This window comes from Microtus pennsylvanicus, chromosome 15, assembly GCF_037038515.1.
Source record: "Microtus pennsylvanicus isolate mMicPen1 chromosome 15, mMicPen1.hap1, whole genome shotgun sequence".
Taxonomy (NCBI): Eukaryota; Metazoa; Chordata; class Mammalia; order Rodentia; family Cricetidae; genus Microtus; species Microtus pennsylvanicus.
This window is the reverse complement of record NC_134593.1, coordinates 7,605,086-7,630,009: the sequence shown is the minus strand read 5'-3', so window position 1 is coordinate 7,630,009 and position 24,924 is coordinate 7,605,086. Positions and strand designations below refer to the sequence as shown.

Here is a 24,924-nt window from a genome sequence, read left to right as displayed (position 1 = left end):
GTTATACATCCTGCCAATATATTGTGCTGAATTTTGTAGTGGATGTAAACAGTATGAGGGAATTGCCTATGTTTAACTTCCAGCACCTTGCACATCCTAGTATTACACAAGCTCAAATACACTGTACTGAACTATCACACACAAGCTATACATAAAACAGCATTATGAGTATTGGTCAATCAAACAAGACCAAAGGAGTTTAACAGAAAGTGTAATATAAGTATACTTACCAGCAAGCCCCGTTTCTAAAGCATAATCAATATGTTCAATACATAAAAATTCCACAAGAATGGTAAAAATTCTAAAGGCATTCCTTGGTAAATCAGAAGGATCAGAAAGCTTTAAAAACAAGCAAAAACAGTATTACTCTTCAGGACTACATTTTAAAAAGCCACCTCTTACAGCAATCTTTTTTGTATAGAACACTACTTCAGGTAACGAAATGTCAGTGCTCTCTTCCCACTGCCCACACACCAATTATAATGCTAGAGATCAGTCTGTAACTCTCCTGACCTAGAGCAGTGCTTTTTAAAATCTAGACTGTAATCTCTGAGTGAAATCCAATTACACTTTCAAGAAACACACGCACTCTCACACTTACACTCTGCTTCCATGTGAGACGCATTTTTAACTAAGGTGATCACAGTCAAAGAAGTTTCAGAGCCACTAACAAAGAGGGCTATTCTAGTAAAACTCAAAACAAAACAAGACAAACAAAAAGATTCTTATGGAATCAAGACATGAAATCAATTAATATACATAGTAAAATATAACAAGATCAAATTTTAACGCATCGTGTCCTGGTAGAGCAAGTCTTTAGAATGTTACTGAGCTTCACTAAGTCTCATTTTTTTTTCATTTATAAGATGAAATAACACTGACGGTATTTTATTTTAGTGTTTAATTGGAATAAACTAGGGAACTGCAAAGTGGTTACAACACAGAACTTGATTTAAACAAAGCTCACAATTCTCACTTTGATGTTGCTGCTGCTGGATTATTTACTAGTAGTTGAGAAAAATAAATTCTTCTTAAAAAGGAACTATTCTCAATTTCTTTTCAATGTTTTCTGTATTAATTATAAATCACTTTCTGCCTCTGTCAAAGCTACTTATAGTAACCATTCCCATGGCTTTCAGGGTAATACTACAAGTGAGAATTCCTTATCAAAAGAGTTAGACTAGAACTGTTAGGGATTTTAGACTTCCTGGATTTTGAAATATTTGCAAATATAATGATATATCTTGGAAGACTCCAGTCTAATCGTAAAATTCATTTATGTTATATAAATACCTTATACAAACAGCCTAAGGACAACTTAATTAAACAGTATTTTTTACTAAAACCTAACCTTAATGCCACAAGTAAAACTTTCCAATATGCCGCCATATTAGTGATCAAGAATTTTTTATTTTGGAGCATGAAAGATTCTGTGTTTTTAAATAAAGTACACTCAACCCTACTGTAATAATATAAACCTGATGTATAACTGAGTTTATGAAAATTTCCATATACTACTTTAAAACCCCACTGATTATATATCCCTATTTGGTACTAGACTTCTTAACCACTATTAAGAACCTTTACCTCTTACCAATCTCTCTACTGCTTTTCTTTTGTTTCTGATGCTCAACAGGTGTCCTTACCTTCATCACAAATCATAAAAACCAAGCCTAAGTTCCCACCTTTCTCCTGTTTATATCCTCAAATCAGTGTATAAGAGGTAAATAGAAAGCTGATAGAAAATATAGAGGACATCAACTAATAGGACCTGACATTTATAGAATACTTAGCCAACAATGTGAAGATACATTATCTCACGCATACAGAAAACCACCAATATGGGCTGCACTCTGTATCTCAATAAATTTAAAAAGAACTGACATCATGATGCAAAGTTTGCCCACTGACAATAATGGTATAAAACCTAAAATCATTAACAGAAAGGCATCCAATATATCTCCAAATATTTAGCAACCAAATAATACAACTTCTCAGTTATCTAGGGCCAGGGGAAAAAAAAATCAAAGGGAAATTAAGGAGAATTTCAAAATGTATTAAAATATACTTAAAAAACCTAGTTTCAGCTAACTCAGAACTTGAGAGTAATGTCACTAAATACACACATTAGAAAAGGTCAACAAACTCAGCTTTTACCTAAAAAACAAAGCCAAGGCAAAAACAAACAAACAAACAAAAAAAAACAAATAAAAAACCTAGGAAAGGGGCAAATAATACCTATGTAAGTTGAAGTAAGCAAACAATAAAAAATAGAAATGAGGTTGGTGGTGGAGCACCTTTAATCCCAGCACTTGGGAGGCAGAGTTCAGCAGATCTCTTGAGTTTAAGCCTCGCCTGGTCTACAAAGAGAATTCTAAGACACCCAGGACTGCATAGAAAGCCTATCTTGAACAAGATAAACAAAACAAAAAAGAACAGAATCAGTAAAATCTAAGGTAAAAGAAAAGAAAAATATTAATAAAACCAAGAAGTGGTTCTTGGAAAAAATTAGTAAAAATAATAAGATTAGTTTGTAAAAAAAATTTGATTGGTAAACAAATTACTGTTTGGGAATAAAATGGTAATTATTACAATAGTTTCTACAATGATGACAATAAGAAAAATGCCATGAATAACTTTATTCCAATAAATACAATTTCGGTGAACTATGAAAGTCTTTAAAAGATACAAATTAGGCCGATGTATTGGTGTAACACATCTTTAATCTCAGCAATGGAGGGAGAAGCAGGTGGATGAATTTCTGCAAACTGAAGTTTAGCCTGGTCTGCATAGTGAGACCGTCTCTAAAACAAACAAACAAAACTGCCAAGCTCACTTAAAATTAGATTACCTGAAATTTCTGTATACATTAAGTGGCTGAATTATTAGCTAAAAATCCTTACAAAGAAAACCATAGCCCCCAGTAACTTCCCTTGTGAGTTATGACAAACCTTTTAAGACAGAAAGACCATCATCTACACCCATAAACAATTGAAAGGGAAGGCAGAAGTACTTTGCATATCATCCTATGGGCACAGGATTACCTTCATTATTAAAACAAGACAAAGACATCAAAGGCCAATATCCTTCATAAACACTGATGCAAAAATTCTTAACAAAATTTAACACACATGGGCCAGCAAGGTGGCTCAGAGAGTAGTTTGCTGCCAAGCCTAAAAATGTGAATTCAATTACTGGGACCTACTTTGTAGACAGAGAGAACTGACTTCCTTAAGTTTTCCTCTAACTCCAAAATGTGTGCCCTGATACAATAAAGGCAGCTTTTTAAAAAATGTTTTTGTTTTTTTTAATTTAGTAACCTAGCCAACAATGTGTGAACAGGACAATAAGGAAATTACAGGTGATGGCCAGCTGAGGGGTACTAAAGAGATGCAAGGATCACATCTGAAATATCAGTTGCCATGATTCTCCTAAAAAATAAAAAGAAAACATGTAAGAAAATCTAACACCAAATCTTTTATTTTGTTTGTTTATCTGTGTGATACAGTCTCCTCTGGCCAAGACTGGCTTCAATCAAACTCATCATGTGGCCCAGGATGGCCCCGAACTCAAGATCTCCCAAGTGCTAGGGTCTAATAATACCCAAACTTCATACGACACTTTAATAAACTAGCATACATTCCTCACTGGAGAGATGGCTTAGAGGTTAAGAGCACTGGCTGCTCTTCCAGAGGTTTAATTCCCAGCACCCAGATGGCAACTTAGAACTGTCTACCAATCAATGTTCATTAAAAACAACAACAACAACAAAAAAAAAACTTTCCTCAGGTTAAAAAACAGTATTTATAAAAAAACAAAACAAAAACCAAACCTACAGTCAACATCACATTTAGTGATCAAAGATTAAATGCTGTACTCCAATGGTCAAGTGTAATAGCCAGTGTTTGTTCCCTGCATGTCCTTCCATTCCATACTGGAAGTCTAGCCAGAGCAACAAGGCACAAGAACAAAATAAAAGACAGCTATATGGAAAGGAGTCAGTATGGCTGTCTTTATGGTAAAATAACATGACAGTCTATGTAGAAGGTCTAACAAATTCTATAAAAAAGATTGTTTGGATAGTAAACTTAACATGTAAAGATCCAACTACACACTCCTACATACCAAGTTAAACTTGAAATTAAATATAACTTTAAAAATTACTTTTTTGTTGTTTTTGAGACAGGGTCTCACTTTGTAGGCCAAGCTAGCCTAGAACTCACAATGTAGCCTGATTGGTCTTGAGCCCATAGAATGCTTCTGCCTCAGTTTCCCTTGTGCTGGGATTACAGGCATGTTGAACTGAAAATGCTTTTATATAATAGTAATAATAATAATAATAATAATAATATCAACTCTTCCCAAATAAAATCATAGACTCACTGTCATTCCAAACAAAACTAGACTTTCCTCTGATAGAAACTGGTAAGCTATTAGACATATGAATTACAAAATGATCCATATGGAAATGTCAGAGGACATACTACCTGACTCAAAGCCTGTTACTATAGGCCAACAGAGCATGATATCGGCATAAAAGATAAACGGTGCAGAATAGAGATGAGAGACAGACAGTCAACTCATTTTTAACTAAGGTTGAAAATAATTTGTTGAAGAAAGAAGTCTCCAATAAAAGGATGGCAAAATAAATGGAAACCTAATTGTAAAAAATACAAACTTCAATCCATACATGATTATATTAGATTCCTAACTTAATTCAGAGCTGACTATCGGCTTCGTAAGCAACACTGCAAATTATAAAACTACTAGAAAATTTAAAAGGCAATTCCTTTAACTCTTAGCTCAACAAAGATGTACCTGCAATACAAAAAAAATGCCATCTATAACAGGTGTTAAATATATTTTATCAAAATTAAGAACTTCTATACTTTGAAAATAAATGCAAAATCATATATTTGATGAACAAGCTATAGAGAGATCATGAAACTTGAAAGGGTTCAAAGGATAACCTGACTTAAAAAATGCACTAGAGACACGAAAGAAACTCTTCATCAAAGAGAAGCACATGAAAAGATAACCAGTGTGAAGCCATCAAGTCATTAGGAAAGCGAAGGATTGAAAGTAGCATTACACTCTACTAGATTAGTTGTTTCTTAAGATGAAATACCCTTATGACTCACATCACAGCCACTATTTCTGAGATTAATTCATGCTGATTCATGTAATTCTAGCTGATTCATTTAAACTGGTATAGTTTCTAGTGTGTGAACAACGCCATTATTTTTTATTTTTCTTTTTCACTGATAATTTTTTTAAAAGTGACAAATTATTCTCCAAAGTAACTATAGCAAATTTGCCCCCCCCATTACTGAGCATTGAGCTTAGAGACTCACATGCTAGACAAACACTTCAACAACAAACTGCAGTCCCAGTCCTCACTGTAATAATTTTCAGTCACTGGTAGTATATGAAAGTGTCTTTTACCTCACTTTGTTACTAACACATGATAATATCATAGTTCTTAATTTATGCTACCTTAATAAAAATAAAATGGTATTATTCCTATTTTACTTCCCTATTAATAAATAATTTATATTTTAAGTGACTTGTATATTCTTGGAATATTTCTACTAATTTGTATATTAATTTACTGATATTAAAAATGAATAAATAATATATATGCATATAAATAAAATACTAAGATCTCCTTAGTTCTTAATTTCAGTATTTAGGAGCTACAATTCTCCTGCATAAAAGTGTAAGAATTACCTCACTGGGTCTTTATGTCGATTAAATGAGTTAATATATAACACCTGAAGTATGTAGATTAGTTACCAGAACATGTTATTAATACTACTGCCCCAAGCCGGTGTCTATGGATGGGGCCTCAGGACTAAGCAGGAACTGGCAACATGACAGACTTGTGCTCAGGCCACTTGTGTCCAGCTACAGCTTGGGCCTTGAATAAACCAGGTCCTTCCTTCAGTCACAAGTCTCAGGCACAGGTCAGCTTAGAATCAGTCATGGCAACCAAGGGACTGTTTTTACCATGCTACTACGGACCTGAGCAACAAAATGTATACAAAGACTTCATCTGGAGGTGGGAGGTCCTTGGACTTCCCACAGGGCAGGGAACCCTGATTGCTCTTTGGGCTGACGAGGGAGGGGGGACTTGATTGGGAGAGGGGAAGAGAAATGGGAGGCGGTGCGGGGAAGAGACAGAAATCTTAAATAAATAAATAAATAAATAAATAAATAAATAAATAAATAAATAAATAAATAAATAAATACTTCATCTGCTAAAGGAAGACAGGAAACTAGGCACACAACTTTTCCTCAGAACTGAATGCCAGGCTTACTGGTAAAAGTTAACACGAGATGGGATACAACAGACCCTCTCTTGAGCCTAGTACCCACAGGTGGAACCTTTAAGCCCATCCTAGCATGGGGTGGGTCAGCCGTATACACCTCCAGACCTGCAGAGGTTCCAGACCACAAACAGAGACAGGACTGGGAAGACCACAACAGTGTGGGCCTTTGTCCTAGCTCTGTGCTGCACTCATTTCGATGGACTGTGAGCTCTGAGTAAGACCAAATATTACTGTATCTGTGACAGCAAAGACAATAACTTCTTTTAGAAAAAGAAGACAGAGCAGGCTGTAAATTATCACTTCGGAGGTATAGACCAGACATCCAAGAGCAAAGCTGTGGAGTGATGGGCAAGAACCCTGCAGTGCTGAACACAGGACAATAACTATAGAAACAGGTTTTGGGCCTACCCTGGCTCGCAGGAGAAAGATGCATTCATTACCTTTCTATGGAACGCCTAATGTCTAGGTCTTTCTCGCTAACAATCTAATGTCAGCTTTATAGTACGACTGTGGATTTGTGACAGATTCAAGCTTGAAGTCCTCTCCAGTGCTGAAATAATAACAGTAAGAGAACTAGAGCTGGCAAAAATCTAGACATAGGGTGCCATCTAGTGTTAAAACAAGGACAGTGACCAAGGTGTTGGAGATAATAACAAACAGATTATTGTGGAAGAATGAGTAAAAAATACAAGAGAAGATTACTATGACAGTAATAAACATCTAAATTTCCAATATGCAGACACTACTGTAGGCCAACAAGCATCCAGAGTTTTCAGGGACCCAATCATGAACAAAACAAGGCAAATAGAGCCAAGCAAAGTGTGTGATTTCTCAAGACAGAAAACACAAAGTAGATGTTTTAAAGAAATTCTAGGAACCTCAAGAAGATATATGCAAATAATTCTGCAATTTGCCAAAGAAAAATGAAATAATTTATAAAACCAAAACATCCTGGAGCTAAAAGTATGGTAAATAAAAAATGTAATAAAAGCATCATTAGCAGAAACAAGCTGAAGAGTCAGCTACCTCCCAAACCAAATATATATGGAAAAGAAAAAAAAGGAATAGGAATATAAAGATTATGGGAACTACAGAAAAGCATTAATAGAGCAAATATTCAGGCTAATAGGATTCATGGATGGGAAAGCAAGGAGAGTTTATACTTCAAGATTCAAAGGTTATAAACAAGTTTCAAAGGTTTAAGACAAGAAGATTCTTAAAGCAACAAGAAAAAAGGAAACAGATAGCATGTTAAGGGATCAACAGTGCAAATCTGTCTTTAGAGGTGAAATGTGGCTTCTTTTGTTACCTTCCCGTAGTATGTATCTAGGTCCTTTTTTTTTTTTTAATTCCACTCAGACACTCAACTGGAGAATTGCAGAGCTTTAATGGCCAAAAGAGATTAAGATGTTCACATATTGAAAAAGTAAGAGAGAAGAAAAACAAAGCAAAACAAACAAACAAAAAAAAAAACTAACAACTAAAGCCTGTCAACAGAAATACTATACCCAGCAAAGCTAGACAATAAAAATATTATACCCAGCAAAGCTAGCCTCTAGACACAAAGAGAAGTAAGAGACATTTCCAAACAAACACTGAGAATATTTATCACTACCATATTTCCCCTAAACAAAACAAAACAAAAAAACTCAAGTAAACAAAAGCAAACCCCAGAACAAATACAGGTGTTTTTATCTTGTTAACATCTCTTCATTTCAGTTTGAAGAAATCCCTTTAAGCATTTGTTCTGGGGTTTGTTTTTGTTTGAGTTTTTTGTTTCTTAAAAGTTGAATATCTTTCTAAATAAAACAAAAAATTAGTAACAAGAAAAATCTTTGGGAATTATACAAATACATGGAAATTAAATACCTAAACCATCAATGAAGCAATAAAGAAGGAAATTAAAAATGTCTTGCTATACATGATAATGGAAATAAAACAAACCAATACCTTGTAGATGAAACAATACTAGCAAGAAGTTTACAGCAACAAATAACTATGTTTTTAAAAACATACTTAAGTCTCAGTGGATACATCTACAAGACAATTCCTCCACCTTGCTTAGACTCAGGTATGGTTATGGAAGAGGAAACAAAAAGATTATAAGAGCCAGAGGAACACGAACTTTTAAAAAATGCACCATTTCACATCTAATGTAGCTATTACTACTTTTGATTTTTAGATTTCAAGTTTGCTATGAGATTATGTCTCCTAGAAATGTCAGAAGCTACACTCATAAAGTCTTATCCACAAGAAAGCCTACCTATGAGCTGAACAAGGACAACAACAGATATGCTAACATGGGGTAGGGTGGGGTGGGGGAAACAAAGGCTTCAGTCCTATACAAACAAGTGCTGGCAACTAAGGAATGATGGAGGGTGGGGGAAACTTCCCCAAGGAAGTGCAAACCAATTTGGTTATTACCAATAGAAATGTCAGCCCTGAAAACATACATACAAGTAACATTATACAGACTGAGGTTGTATTCATATATTTAGGTATATTTATGTATTTACATAAAGGTATATAACAACAATTATGGAAAAGCCATGAATTTAAAAGAGCAAAGAAGGGTGAGAAAAGGGAAGGGGGAATAATGATATAATTATATTATAATCTCAAAAAAATAAAAGAAACAAAACAAACAGACTAAGAGCCAGGTGTAGCCATGCATGCTGTTGATTCCAGCACTCAGGAGGCAGAGGGTCTCTGTGAATTCCAGGCCAACCAGGCTACCGAGTGAGGCGATCTCAAAAAAGGAAAAATGAAAATTCTACATAAATAAATCAGATGTGGAAAAGTATATATTATAATGGATGCCATAAAATACAAAGGATTAAAGATTATTATGAATAAAGATATGCCAAGAAATTTGATAATCTAGAAGAAATGGATAAATTCCTGAATACATTCCTTATCATGAAGAAAGAAACCTAAACAGACCAAGAATGAGTAATGAGATGGCCCACCAGTGTTATGACCGTCATGGACGTGACCAATTGGGCTCCACTGGGACTCTGCTGTGGACTATCAGTAAAAATGTGCTACATTTGTTTATGCTGTGGAAAACTTGCTTACTGATGCAAAGATGTGTTGTGCTCTTTTCTGCTGCATTTGTTTAACTTTGCCTGTCTAAAACACCTGATTGGTCTGATAAAAAGCTGAATGACAAGGCAAAAGAAAAGATAGGTGTGGCTGGCAGGCAGAGAGAATAAGTATGAGGAGAAATCTGGAAAGATTGAGGAGCATAGAAAAGAAAAGGAAGAGGACATCAGGGGCCAGCCATCCAGATGCACAGCAAGACACGGAATAAGAAGTAAAGAAAGGTATACAGAAATAGAGAAAGATAAAAGCCCAGAGGCAAAAGATGGATGGGATAATTAAAGTTAAGAAAAGTTGGCTAGAAATAAGCAACGTTAAGGTCAAGCATAAGTAAGAATATGCTTCCATGTGTGTATTTATTTGGGAGTTGGGTGGGCTCCCAAAAAAGCCAAAGAACAAACACAAAAAGACCAAATAAATACATAAATCAATTAATTAAAAAACACAACTACAGGATTTAATGCATGTTCCACAAGAGTGAGTTCATGCCTGGTTCTATGAAGTGGGTCAAAGAAAGACCCATGGCCTAGAAAACCATGGACCTTAGTGATGAATCTATTGTTTCTGTCTGGCTAACTGGACATACTATCAAACTACTTCCTAAACTGTTACATTTATTTGCACAGGCTAGTGTTGCCTCAGCATGGACACAGAAGTTTCTTTTTGATCTGACAAAAATCTTAACACAAATTAGAGAAAACAATCTGTTCAGCTGATATGGGACAATATGTAGATACGTACAACTGTCTATCTCTAATAGCAGACACAAGTTCACTCAAAATAAATTAAAGCTTTAGTGGAACCCCTCAAATTATGAAACTACAGGAAAACATAGTGGATATAGGAAAATTTTACTTGTACTTTAATAAATAAAGCTTGCCTGAAGATCAGAACACAAACCAGTCACACTAGTCAGTCATACAGGCCAGGCAGTGGAGGCACACGCCTCTAATACCAGAAGCCACACTAACAAGCCATAGAGGCCTTTAAACCCAGCACTAGAGACGATTATAAGGCAGGATGAGACAAGAAACTTGCTCTCTTTCAGTCTGAAGATTTCATAGAGGTAAGAGTTCTCTAGTGGTTTGGCTGCTTTACTTCTCTAATCTTCAGGTTGAACCCCAATATCTGTCTCTGGGTTTTTATTAATTGTGCTAAAAGTGGAAATACTTCAGCACGTTGGAATGGATAAATGCTTCGTGAATGAGACTCCAAAAGCAAAAAAAAACAAAAGTGAAAACAAAGTATATTCAAGTTTCCACCCAGCAAAGGAAACAGCCAAGAATGAAAGAAAACTTACAGAACAAAAAGAAAACATTTGCAATTATACAATCTAATAATTGTAAATTCATATGGAGAGCATATAAGGAACTCAACACAATAAAAACATGATCACTATCATTAGTCACCAGAGAAATAGCAAAGAAAATTACAGCAAGTTATCATTTTACTTCAGTTACAAAGGCAAAAAGACAAAAAGGAACACAAGCTGGAGAGGATATGGAAAAAGAGAACCCTTTCTACTGTTGGTGGGAATGTGAACAGCCATTATGAAAAATGTTACAGAGATTCAAATGTATTAGACCCATTAGTCCCCTCCTGGGTACAGAAACAAAGGAAAGGAAATTTGCTTGTTAAAGAGGGATCTGCATTCCAATGTTTTTGAATTGAAATTTATGTCCTGGCAATAATTTTTTGAAGCATTCATGGGCAGCCCGTATATGGCAGTTCTGTTGAACTTGTCCATATAGAGTTTCATGGTCTAAATTGATGAGGATGACTGACCAGGTCTCTTCCTCAACGTTTACTAGAACAATGTTTGCAACAGCCAAGAAACAATCAATTTAACTCTCCACTCAATGACAGATAAAAAAAAATTTGGTGTATATACACCCAAAGGGATACTTTTCAGCCATCAAAGCCATGAAATCCTGTTGTTTGCACAATGGAGAAGGAACTGGAAGACATTCTGTTAAGTGAGGTAAGCCAAGCATGGAACAACAAATACTGGACAACTTCACCCATAGGCCAAAACTAAAGGGAATTTCACAGACGTTGAGTGGAATATGGTCACTTGCAGCCGAGGAAAGTGTGGAAAGAAGTAGAGAGTGATGAAAAAGGCTGGTCAACATTCTACTGCACCAGCAGGATGACAACAGATTAACAATATACTCTACATTTTTAATGTCAGAATAAATTTTGAATGTTTTTACCACAAAAAAATGATGAATATGAGGATATATATGCTCATCCTGATTTAACTATTACTCAATGTACACTTTTATCAAAACTTCATATGGTATCTATATAGTACATGCAATTTGTATAAACTGTGTCAATTAAAAAACTACTTGGTCCTAATCAAGAAGTACATTTTTATCCTTCTATAAATGAGACAAAACTTGAAATATACAACTATAGCTTAAAAAATTAATTTATTATTCTTACCCTATGACATCTCTCAAAGGCTTGTTTGGTTTCTTGTAAAAGATTAACTACCACTTCTTGAGATAGGAAAGTTTCCCCATGCGTATCAATACTTGGCCCCAGTGGTAAGTTGGTACGTTGTCTAATCCTTTCTTTCAAATCTTGAATACTAGTACATCATAAAGACAAACGAAAAGAGAAGTTTACTATATTTAGATTTTAACTGCAAATATGCTCAACCTTAATGCATATCGGCAAAAAGAAAATAACAAAACCCAAAACGAGTCAATAACCAAGAGATTAACATTTTAATTATAAAAGTTGGTTTTTAATAACTTTCATTAAGACAGGATAAATCTGAGGTACTGAACATTGGTGTGTATGTTCACAAGTATATCTGGGTGCATGCTCCTGTTTACTCACAAAAAGCCAGATGAGGATGTCAGAAATCCTACCTGAATCATTCTTCACCTTCAAGAAGCTATTCTAAATAACAAATAACTAAAAGTAGTCTTGTATAAAAAGAAAGCTTTAAAATTTTAGTACTTCTTTTAAAAAACAACCATTTAAATATATTGCTCATATCTTCACTATATTAAACTAGACCTCTTAAGTGTAACAGCTTTCCTTAGTGATTAAGGGTCACCTGTTATTATGTACATATCTCTAGGTTAAATTACTTTTGCTACTAGAACATATAGCTCAGGCTACCGTGAACTCATTTTTTGAAGTCTTATGTTTATTCTTTAGGTTTTTACTTTTTGAAATAAAATGATTTTGATTTAGCATGAAAACAACTCAAGAATATCTTTTTAAAATGTATTAGATTAGATTGTTGGATCTGCTAGATCCCATCTGGGAATGACTGTCATCATCAACTTTACAGCAAATTCTCTTCTCATAAGCAAATTCTCAGACTTTACAATATAAATCTAATAGTTTTATGTACAAATGACCAAAAAATCAGGGCTGCCTAAAATGTAAATAAAGTATTTGCTCTTTCATTCACAGCTTCAATATTGAATGATGTGATTCATAGTTAATAACCCAAAACAATTAACTCTGGAAAGGAACTTAAACTACAGAATTCTTTATATTATTAATATTATCTTTTATTATTTTGATTGAGAAGTGTTTGATTTACTTTTTGTTTTGTTTTGTTTTTTTGTTTTTCAAGACAGGGTTTCTCTGTGTAGCCCTGGCTTTCCTGGAACTAGCTCTTGTAGACCAGGCTGGCCTTGAACTCACAGAGATCCTCCTGCCTTGGCCTCCCTAGTGCTGGGATTAAAGGTGAGCGCTGCCACCACCTGGCTTGATTTACATTTTAAGAATGCTATTTAGACCATTTCAGTGTGTAGGATTTGGTCACCAGTACAAACAGTATGAAGAGCTGTACACAGAAAATCTTAATAGCAGCTAATAGTTACTAACTTTACCCAAACTTAATGTTAACAATTTCAATTTTAACTATATTTAATTTTTAGAAACCTACCCTCCTGTGCCAATGGATCTCTTTTGGTGGTTTTTTGAATCATAATAGCGCTGTAGGATCATAGCACTTCTGCTTTTCAAATATCCAATCTCCACTTCAATATAGTTCTCCAAATAGGAAATGAAAATGGATTTGATAAGCTTAGACAAGAAAGTCTGTTTATCAGTACCTAAGTTAAACTCCATCAATTTGCTGGAGAGACTGGTGGTTCTTTTCATGGAAAAAAGAAAGAAAAGGATTAATATATCTTTTAGATACTGTAACAACATTATAGATCCTATGTATCATAATGGAACTTTAATGGTTTATATCAAATGATCATTTCTGAAATATTGGGAGACTACTTAAGATATAGAAAGCAGCTTATAAAGCTATACACGAAACAGAATAGAATATTACAAATAATAATATAGTTTTGAAAACTGATATAAAATGCTGGAGATGACCTAGGGAAAAAGGCTGTGAAGCAATGACTAGCATAGAAATGGCAAAAATGGAGAGAAGCTAAGGTATGTTCTAAAGCCTTCCACCATAAGTACTCACGTGATTCGAAGAATTTACTGTCTGGTCATCATTTCTGTCTTTGTCCATGTGGACTGACCTCTAAGTTTTTATTTCACACCATTGAAGAGAGTGTTGCTACTCTTATTATGATGAACCTTCTCCCAAAACAAAGGGACTGGGGATGAATGTAACTGTACTAATTCTTTTGTTTGTTTGTTTGTTCCTGTTTTTCGAGACAGGGTTTCTCTGTAGCTTTGGAGCCTGTCCTGGGACTAGCTCTTGTAGACCAGGCTGGCCTCAAACTCACAGAGATCCGCCTGCCTCTGCCTCCCGAGTGCTGGGATTAAAGGCGTGCATCACCACTGTACTAATTCTTAAAGTAAAACAACAACAAAAATATCACAAAAACTAGCTCATAAATCACAAATAAAATTCTTAAATCAGTTAAAACAAGGTCTTTTGTTACAACAGTAAGAATTCTGCTCTTGTGTACCTCCTATCTATACAAGCAGGCATTTACTGCAAAAAGGGACAGTGCTATCTGACAAATATCTGAATACTTTTCTATTTTCTATTAAAAGAGAAAGAAAATATAAAATGTATGGCTATTGTTTAATAATTAACAATATACCTCAGCAAGGCATAGTCACACATGTTGTGATAATCTAGTATTCACAAGGAAGAGGCAGACAGACCTCAGTAAATTTGAGGTCAGCCTGGTCTACACAGGAAGTTCCAGGCTAGCTAGAGATAGTGAGGCCCTGTCTACACATACCTGGTATACAGATCATAGAGACTTTTGAGATACTGCTCAGCGTCTGATTTCCTACATTCTTCTAGCTGATCTCTCACAAAACTCTAAAAGGGAAAGTAACATTCTTAGGAATGAGGAAATACTAAATTATATAACTTCTCAAGATCATTATGTTAAATAAATAAACCAAACTTACAAATATCACATTCTTTCTTATCTATGAAGCCTAGATTTAAAATGATATGAGAATGCTGTGGGTAAGTCATAAAATTAGAAAGGGGTAAGCCAGTAGGAAGAGAGTTTAAGGGAGGTGAAAACATAGAGGGTAAAAGCAGAGGGGCTTCTATGAGGAACAGAGGGACCGCTTGGAGGAGGAGGGCACAGGGCAGGGAAGCAGCACAAGAACAAAGGAGAACACATCAAGTTGCTATAATGAAACCCATTTCTTGATATGCTAACTTAAAAAATGAATTAAAAAAATCTTCCAAAAGCACTGACTTCAATTCACAGCACCCACATCCAATGGCTCACAATCACCTTTAACTCCAGTTCCGGGGGAATCTAACACCTCTGGTTTCTGTGGGTACCTGAACTCATATGCATAAACACACACATTCACACGCATACACATAATTAAAAATAATGAAAATAAATTTTAAAAATCTTGAAAAAAAACCAACACATTGCCTTAAGAACTATTTAGTCTATTACTGTTTAAAGTTACCTGTAGTTTGACTTCAAACACATTCTGAATAAGTTTAGCCAGGACTGCTTCTGGATTACTAAAGACATCTCCAACTTGCTTGTTCACTCTCTGACAGAGTATTGCTGCATCTTCAAATATATCATTTCTCAAGTAAGCACCCTAAATGACAGAGGTAATTTACATTGTTAATACATTATTTATAAATAGCTTCAAAATAAAAATTAGTATAAAAAGAATTCAAAAATATACTGTAAAATTACCTCCTGGCACTGCTTTATATAAACATCAATACAATGGGAATAACCCTGTAAAGAGAAACAATGTTATTGTCTCGTTCTAATTATAATAGCAGTCTCAGCAGAAGTGTTATATATAATAAAACTACATCTTGTACCCCAGTGAATGATCAGCAGTCATCAGATGTAAAATGAAATAATGGTAGTGAACCATCCAGTAATTTAACACGGGTATCTTGTCCTATCTTCTATAATTAAGCTAATAGAATTTTTCAATGAGGATTTTCTCTCCAGCTCACGCTCCAGGAAGACAGCTCCATAATCCACATGTATGTCTTCAGCACCCAAGATCTTCCAGGTCCCTATTTCTAGTCACAGTGCATCTACTCTTTGGTTCATATCTTCCACTAGATATTTATATTCAGGTTTTTTTAATTTTTTACTTATTTATAAATATTTTTGATTGAAAATGATATACTTGAAGCATGAAGGCTAATGACATGATTTTCTTTCACCAACTATTTATTTATTTATTTATTTATTTATTTATTTATTTATTTATTTATTTATTTTGGATTTTCAAGACAGGGTTTCTCCGTAGCTTTTGGTTCCTGTCCTGGAACTAGCTCTTGTAGACCAGGCTGGCCTCAAACTCACAGAGATCCGCCTGCCTCTGCCTCTGCCTCCCGAGCGCTGGGGTTAAAGCCGGGTGCATTGCTTGATATAGCATTAATATTACCAGAAAATCCTTAAAAAATATTAAGTAATATTTAACAAACATCAAACAAAGTTATTCTGTCATATAGTTACATAATAATTAGGGGAAATCAAGGGATATAAAATCTTCAGGAACTTGGAGACGGATCGTGAGTTAAAATCTCAACATTACCTTGAAATGAAGTAAAACTGCGGCTACTTCCCTCATCCTGGAGATTTCTCCTCTTCTTTGGGCATTAGTAAACTCCTGAATCAGCTGGCATTCCAAATCATGGTATTTACCTAAAGCCAGGAAATCATCCAACTGAATCATGACAATCTAGTATACAACTTACATGCAGTCATCTAAGTCTAGAAATATTACAAAATTTATAGTGGTTATGGGTCTGTCTTCTTGGGAGAATTACAAAAACATGAGATTATAAACAGTGAATCTAGCTCATACAACATCCTGATGTACAAAAATCTGTATTTCGGGACACAAAAGCTTTACACACTGGTAAAACAGATGAGCTCTTCGAGGTATAACAGCCATTTAAAAATATTACTTAAACCAAAAGATAATGAGATATTTACATGAAAGAAAAAAGAGAAAGAGAAAAAAAAACCCTTTCAGATAACAATTTTGATGGGAAAATACAGAAAAAACATCCTTAATCTTTACTCTAATGTCAGGGAAAATATAAGGACTACAAAGCCTTTACTAATGCTCAGATACTTCTACAGAGAATAATAATCAAATATCATATTTTATCCTAAGATAGTATGTGGCCCTTGATTTAATGCCATATTCTTACCTATTATTTGAACCATGAACTAATTTAAAGTGATCAAAAATATTCCTAGGGAATCCAAATATCTATACATGTCCTTATTGTAAGATAAGAAAAAACCAGGTAGTTGGCTTTCTGAGAAATGACTTACTTAACAGTGAACACTGGTAAAGTGTACTAAAAACACAGGGTTTTTCTAGAAGCATGGATTTGGCTTAAAAAATAACCCAAAGACTGACTTAAACCAGGTGTAGTGGTACACACCTTTAATCCCACCAGCATTCAGGAGGCAGAGGCAGATCTCTGAGTTCAAGGCCAACCTGGTCTATATAGTGAATTCCAGGATAGCCTGGGATATATAATGAAACCCTGTCTCAACAAAACAAAACAAAATACCCCCCACTCAAATAAAACTATAACCATATAAGGAACAAAATAGCTAAACAGAAATTGAAATGTTTATGTTTTCCCAATTCAAAAGAAAAATCCTTACATTAAACGAACACAATCTCTAAAAATGTATAGTTAGGCTAAATATAGTAAGTCTAAAGTTACATGTTTCCAATTATTTAAAAATATAGAAAGATACATCAATATGCAAACAAGGTACTAGTAGATAGCCCGGAAATTGGTCATTGTTATTCTGAGGGAAGAGGCCTCAAATTCTAGGATCGGATGGATCAATGGTATCATTCTCACTTTCTCACCTGTTGCTTTTTTTTTTTTAATGTGAGTTTTTCCTTTTTTAAGAATGTGCTAAGTAATAAGGGTTCCCTGACCTGTGGGAAGCCCAAGGACCGCCCACCTCTATCCAGGTCTCCTAAGGTGTGCATCCAAACTGCCTAGGCTCCCCCAAAGCCAGTACGTGCAGTAGGATCAAAAACCCACTGCGATTGTTCTTGAGTTCTCAGTATTCCTCATTGTCCTCTATGCCAGATGAGGGAGGGTGACGTGATCGGGGGAGGGGGAGGGAAATGGGAGGCGGTTGCGGGGAGGAGGCAGAAATCCTTAATAAATAAATAAATTAAAAAAAAAAGAATACAAGAGCAAATCTGAGGGGGATAATTTAAGCATCAAAAACAATGGTAATCACAGTGAATTGTAATGTTTTCAATAAAGAGAAATATTTGAAGTTAAAAAAAAAAAGAATGTGCTAAGTAAATAGATTGCACTTACTTGCAATTTTGGATTTTACTTCTGAAAACCTGAGAAACAGAAAGCCAATGATGAGGTTCATGAGCTGTGACAAATATGACAATAAAAACAATACAAAGGGGGGAGTGCTGCAGTTATTTGTGGCATCTTTTGTATTACCTTCCTAAGTGTTCTTAAATAGAAAACTACCATAAAAATAAAACGTCACCATCACTGTAGAAAAGAAAAGAGACAATGCTGTGGAAGAGAATACTGAAAGAAAACAAGCCAGGTGACAATAAATTTGGGTAATTCAAATGAAATTGCTATTCTCATTTAGAAAATTTACATGTAAATAATCAATTCACTTGTTAAAGAAAGAGTTCCACCTGAGGCAATAACAATCCAGCCAATCTCAAAGTCAGGTTACTGTCCTTTCTAGTTCAATGGCCATTGTGAAGAATAATGGCAATGTAAAGTTTTAATTTTTTTTTAATGATCATATAAGATACAGCAAAAACAAATGATAAAAACCTCAAATGAATTATTCTAAAACTAGGAAAATGAAAGGGACCATAAAAGAATTCGGAAATGAGTATAGGAGAATAATCAACTTTTACAAAATAAAAATGATAAAATATACCAAGAACTTTTCAAATATTAATCATCAAGGGAAACTGATTTTGAGAGATCCTATACAAATGGTCATTTGAAGAAAAAAGATGCTAAAAGCAGACAAGGAAGGAAACACATTTAAAGGGCTATATAAAAATCTTATAGCAAAGTCACGGTAGACGACAGAATGGCTATATTGGTCTATGTGAACACACTGGATCTGATTAGGATAAATACTCAACTCCAAGGCTTGGCTTAGAGGCATGTCAAATGTATGAGAGCCTGGGTTCACTCCCCAACATTCTGAACCCTCACCTCTGCCCCCAGCCCCATCCACAAGGAATAGAAGAGATAACTATAGGCACGAATGGTAACAGTCTGGTGCAGAAAAATCAGACTGGAAGGTAGGACACAGAATGAAGCCAGCTAACATCCACCTAATCTTGATTTAGACATTTTATCCATGTAAGTAGTGTTCCAACTCTTGGGTGACTAATAAAACAACTATTACTGTTCATCCTTTATGATGGTACAGAGTTGAGAGTAAAGTAAATATATGGGGAGTGGTTAACAGTATGCTAGGAAAATAATGGTCGAGGCTTTATGGTCGAGGCTTTAAGTACAACAAAATAAATATCCACATTCTATCTGTACCTGAAGATCTTCAAGTATCAACAGATAAAAATCATGCTCTGTATTATACAGAAAGTTGTTACATGAAGGAACTGGTTTTTTTTGTTTTTTTTTTTTTTTTATGACAGAGCAGAAAGAGCATTTCTTTCTCAGTGGACAGGTTATTTTAGGGTAGAATCTAGTTAGTGATGGTCCAGGACCCTACATTACAAAGGTGTTAACTTAAATTCTCTAGGATAGGTTTTATGGGTGGTATAAAATTCCACATAATTATATACAACAATCTGTATACATCTTAATTTTCTGAAGAAACTATGTATCTTTCACTGGCTTTTCAAAGGTAACAGACACCCCCCCCCCCAAATTTAACCCTGATCTAGGAATACAAAAAGAGTTAAATAGCCAAGTTAACTTTGGTTCTCAAATTTCCAAATAAGTAAATTCAAAATCGTACTTTGTCAATTTAAAAGATCTCCATTAATTTTGTTTTTCAAAAAAAACAATGAGTCCCTTCAAGTATATTATTACATTACACAGTATCTTGTACAAATGAGGTGCTCAATAAATTCTTGCTGCCTTAATGAGCAAGGAAAATGCAATTTTATTCCATAAGCTATATTGACAAGTAAGCTCTTGGGGTATAAACTTGCCTGTCGAAAGGTAACTCTTGGGCAATCAGATGCAGCTTCTGAATGACATCTGCTGCTTCCTTTATCTATGAGAAATTAGTAAAAACAATTAAAAGTACTCTTTTAGATTCCAAAAATTAACAGTATAGCTGAAAAGAGCAATGCTGTCTGTCCTATACCCAGCCATAATACCTGCACAAACAATTTTCTTTAAAACCTTATGGGCAACACGATAACAACTCAAAACCCAACCACGTATCTTTCTGGTGCTTAAAATATTGTAATTTTTTTTTGATATCACAATTCTTCCCCTCAACAAAACCAGCAATTAAATTTTAATCTCTGAGCAAATTAAAAATCCTTGTTTGTCAAAAGCAAAGTGGAAATTTCTTCTACATTAATGACGTCAACAGAATAGACAAGGTTTAGAATATACTGCTGCATATGAATAAAATAACAAAATGTTTATAACTTAACTATATAAATTTATAATGTGTACAAAAATTAAAGATACAGTTTGATGTAGTATCTTGAATGAAATATAGTACAGAAATATGTATATACTGTCAAGTATTCATTTTCAAGTTGAATAAAAAACTTAGGCAAGGTTTCTAAAATTCTTTAATAGAGACATTTATGTTCATCTATGAAACAGTGTAGGAAAGTCATAGAGAGGCCACTTCTTACTTTAAATTCCAATTTAGTACTTTTATTTTGACACAATTTTAATAACTTACTTTGTGATGATTCATACTGTTATACATTAAGAGTCATATAACCATGAAGGAATGACTAAGAACATTAGTATAGATTTTTCTAGACGCTCCTGTGATCCCTGGCAAGGGATGGTAGCGGGGTTTGTTCTTGTGTACTCATGTGCAATCAACAGTGCAGTCCTGCTTCAGACTTCGCCCTGTCTGACTCAGCAGGTCACTCATTTTTCAGTCGCCATGTGCTTTCTTCACCCTGATACATGGAAGTGTACCAGTCACTGCAGCTTCCACTAGCAGCCACGCATTCAGTCTTAGGAGCAAAGCCCATCGTTGTTTATTGATCAATAGCCTCTTCTGAACACAGCTAACAGCCAGCCAGCTCTGGTCCATCAGGACTTTGTTCTTAATCTTTTTAGGAAGCATGGTGTTTGTAAACTTTGCTGTTTGTGGTAGAAGTACCACAGTTTTGTTTCTGACTCCTCAGGGCTAACTGGTAAGAACTGTTTACAATATCACTTAAAATAGGCATCAATAAATAAAGGTACCAAGTAACACCTAATAAATTGTTTGCATTTGAACTGTTTAAAACAGTTTTAAACACTCATCAGGTCTTATACAAAAAAAGCACTAAGCTGCTATTCTAAGAAAACGGTATGGCTCAGTTTGTAGAGTGCTTGCCTAGCATACACAAGCCCTGAGTTCCATCCCCAAGCGTCCTATAAAAACCAGTGTGGTGATATATAACTGTACCCAGGAGACAGATTCATTCTCTCTCTCTCTCTCTCTCTCTCTCTCTCTCTCTCTCTCTCTCTCTCTCTCTCACACACACACACACACACACACACGCTAGAAAGAGAAAGAAGAAAAAGTAATATGTTTGGCATTTTATCTAATTCTAATTCCTCCTACAGTCACATCTCCTTAGAGCTCTGTGAATGATTTTTCCTTTTCATTCCATTTGGAAAGTAAATGGCAAATATCTAGAAACTGAGATAGCCAGAGGTTTATTGAATAATTGTCAATCTATTGTCACATATGAATTTTATCTATTATTTATTTAAATCCATGTGTATGACTTTTGCCTGTATGTATGTGTACCACATGTATGCTTGGTGCCCACAAAGGTCAGAAGAGTGTGTTGGATCCCCTGCAACCAGAAAAGGTTGTCAGTCACCCCTGTGGATGCTGGGAACAGAACCTGTGCCTTCTGCAAGAGAAAACAACATGCTCTCAATCACTAAGACAACCCTCAAGTCCCCACACTGGCATTCTTAACATATGGCTGTTATAGGAGCAGGTCTTAATTATTACACAGTAACCAAGCGACAAAAACAAAACAAGGCAAGCGGGAAAAGCAGAATAAAGTATACAGAACAGAGGAGATAAAAGACAACAGGGATCCAAATAAAAGTGAAGCAAAGGAGAGAAAATAAATACTGTGAGTCTCCAATCACGATGACGTAGTAACCAAGAAAGATACTAACAATGTAAAGATTTATTTCCTTTCTATTAAAACCTAAAGGGATTAAGAGTCAGACATCAAGAACTATGTGATTAGTTAAGGGTAATTTCAAAATTTTAAAGTTTAAAGAGTAAGCATTCAAATAAATATAAATCAAATTTTTTTAAATCAATCTAAATATAGATACTTCTTCCAACTTCTTTCCTGAGTTTCAAAAGGAAAGCAGCAAAAAATGACTCCTAACGATATCCTGTTATATCCATAGATCAGTGTCTCACTCAGCCATCATCAGAGATGGCTCCTCCTGCACTGGATGGGAACTAATGGACAGACAGACCCACAACTGGACACTGCAGAGAGTGAAACCTTGGAGCACTCAGTCCTAAATGGGATGTTTCTAGTTTTTCTCTCTCCTCAGGGCTCAGGGAACCCTGCAGAAAAGGTGGAATGATTCTAAGAGTCAGAGAAAAGCCCAAGAAAACAAGACCTTCTAAACACAGCAGCTCTGACAGACACAAGAACTCACAGAAACTACGACAGCAAGCACAGAGCTCATACACGTCTTGGAGCAGCAAGGGCAAGTAGACACAAGCCTGCATCCTAACCCAGCTCTCTCCATTGATACTCGCTTACAAATGAAAAATTAATTTTCTCTACCTGAGTCTCACTGGATATACAAACCACTCTTAAGAACAAGTGATGGGGCTGGAGAGATGGCTCAGTGGTTAAGAGCATTGTCTCGACTTCCAAAGGTCCTGAGTTCAATTCCCAGCAACCACATGGTGGCTCACAACCATCTGTAATGAGGTCTGGTGCCCTCTTCAGGCATGCACACAGACAGAATATTGTATGCATAATAAATAAATAAACAAATAAATATTAAAAAAAAAGAACAAGTGATGCAGGATGTCCCTCTGTATTCTGTGAATATGTTTTATTACCATTAGTTAATAAAGAAGCTCCTTCAGAATATAACTAGGCAGGAAGTCCAAGCAGACAAACAGGGAAAAAGCAGGCAGAGTTGGAGAGATGCCAGCAGCCCCCGAAGTAAGATGCCAGAGAAATTATGGGTAAGCCATGGGGCACATGGTGATATACAGATTATTAGAAATGGGTTAATTTACTTCTTACTGGCTAACAAGTAAAAAGCCTGAACCACTGACCAAACAATTATAATTAATATTAAGCCTCCAAATCATTATTTCATAAGTGGCTGCCGAGAAGGTGGGCGGGAGAGAAACTGCCTCAGCAGGACGGGACATGACAGAGAAAAGCCTTCAGCTCCAGTCAGGCCCCATGTCCATCAGTAGATGGTTGACACAAAATGAAAACAGTGGCATTTTGGAGGTGCTCTGTCTTATAACACTTTGTAAGGGTTTTTTTGGTTTTGGTTTTTTTTTTTGGCTTGGTTTTGTTTTTTTTTTAACCTTGTCTCATTAGGCTTTGTAAAGTTTTTTGTTTTTTTAAATTTATAGGTCCTTTTTATATATATTATGGTTCCCAGTTTTGTGATTTTATGGGAATTCTGTATGTGTGAATATAAATATATCTGAATCTGTGTGTTTCTTGAGATTTTTCTTTGGCTTGTTTTTTTCTAATTATTTTGTCTTATACTAGTTTGCTTTCATTTTATATAATAATAATAAAGTTTTTGATGCTGATAATAATAATTTCTAGACAACTACATGTTGTCTAGGTGTGTTTATCCCTTCCAACTGGTCTCCAAGGTGACACACTTTGGTGGCTATAGAGCTAATGCACTCATCTAGTTATTGGAAATGTTGGAAGGCAACTTAGAAATAGTGCACACAGAAAATACAATCAGAGAATTGTTTATTAATAATTACTACATAATAATAATAATTACTATTTTAGATAATTGCCTGTATCATAATGAGTGAGAAAGAAAGAAGTAGAATTTGGTAGGTGGATTTGGGAGGAGTTGGGGGAGGAGAAACCATAATCATAATATACTGTATTAAAAATAATATATTTTCAAAACAACATAAAATAAAAACAGGCTAATATGTTGGTTAAGACAGTTGTATTTTGCTTAGAGCATACAATCAAAAGTAACCCAACGAATCAGTCTTACCATGTCCAACTTATTTTATATAAAACAGAATTTTCATGTTTTAAGTAGGTACTTCCGTACTATATTTATTAATATTTAGAAAAAAAGCTTAAAAATTCTATAACTATCCTGAAATGCAAATTGCTATTCAAAGTCTCATACACATTCTTGTATCTAAACCATATAAATATAAAATGAAACTACCAGTATATAACAAATTCTTGCCGGCACCAGGATAGCCGAGTGGTTAAGACGTTGGACTTAAGATTCAATGGACATATGTCTGCGTGGGTTCTAACCCCACTCCTGGTATAAGTGCTATTCAGCCTGGTCTACAGGCTCCAAAGCCACAGAGAAACCCTGGCTAGAAAAACTAAAAAAAAAAAAAAAAATTCTTAATATCACTTTTCTTGTTATTTATCAGGACTATTTAATACTATAATCCTTGAAACTCAATCTTTAAAAGCTGACTTTTCTTTAGAGGGAGTACCTACAGACAAGTAACCATTTTCATATGTAAATATTATAAATCCTTTAGCTTTACACAGTTCTACTAATAAGAATATGTTGCTTACTTCAAAACAAACCTCATTAATATTTAGATTTTAACATCTTGAAATC

At 34.9% G+C, this 24,924-nt stretch overlaps 1 protein-coding gene and 1 non-coding gene across 2 annotated transcripts in view; one reads left to right on the top strand and one right to left on the bottom strand.

The window, feature by feature from the left end:
* Positions 1–24,924, bottom strand: part of Exoc5 (exocyst complex component 5) — a 54,698-nt gene that overhangs the window by 9,130 nt on the left and 20,644 nt on the right. The window contains exons 5-13 of the mRNA XM_075949180.1: positions 20,076–20,140; positions 18,220–18,248; positions 16,443–16,552; positions 15,578–15,622; positions 15,336–15,476; positions 14,633–14,715; positions 13,354–13,563; positions 11,883–12,030; positions 231–339 (exon numbers count right to left, since the gene is read on the bottom strand). Of these exons, the coding sequence (XP_075805295.1) occupies positions 231–339; positions 11,883–12,030; positions 13,354–13,563; positions 14,633–14,715; positions 15,336–15,476; positions 15,578–15,622; positions 16,443–16,552; positions 18,220–18,248; positions 20,076–20,140 (940 nt within the window). The remainder of the gene's footprint in view (positions 1–230; positions 340–11,882; positions 12,031–13,353; positions 13,564–14,632; positions 14,716–15,335; positions 15,477–15,577; positions 15,623–16,442; positions 16,553–18,219; positions 18,249–20,075; positions 20,141–24,924) is intronic.
* On the top strand, positions 24,533–24,615 carry Trnal-uaa (transfer RNA leucine (anticodon UAA)). Its single transcript has one exon. It is a non-coding gene; the product is annotated as a tRNA-Leu (tRNA).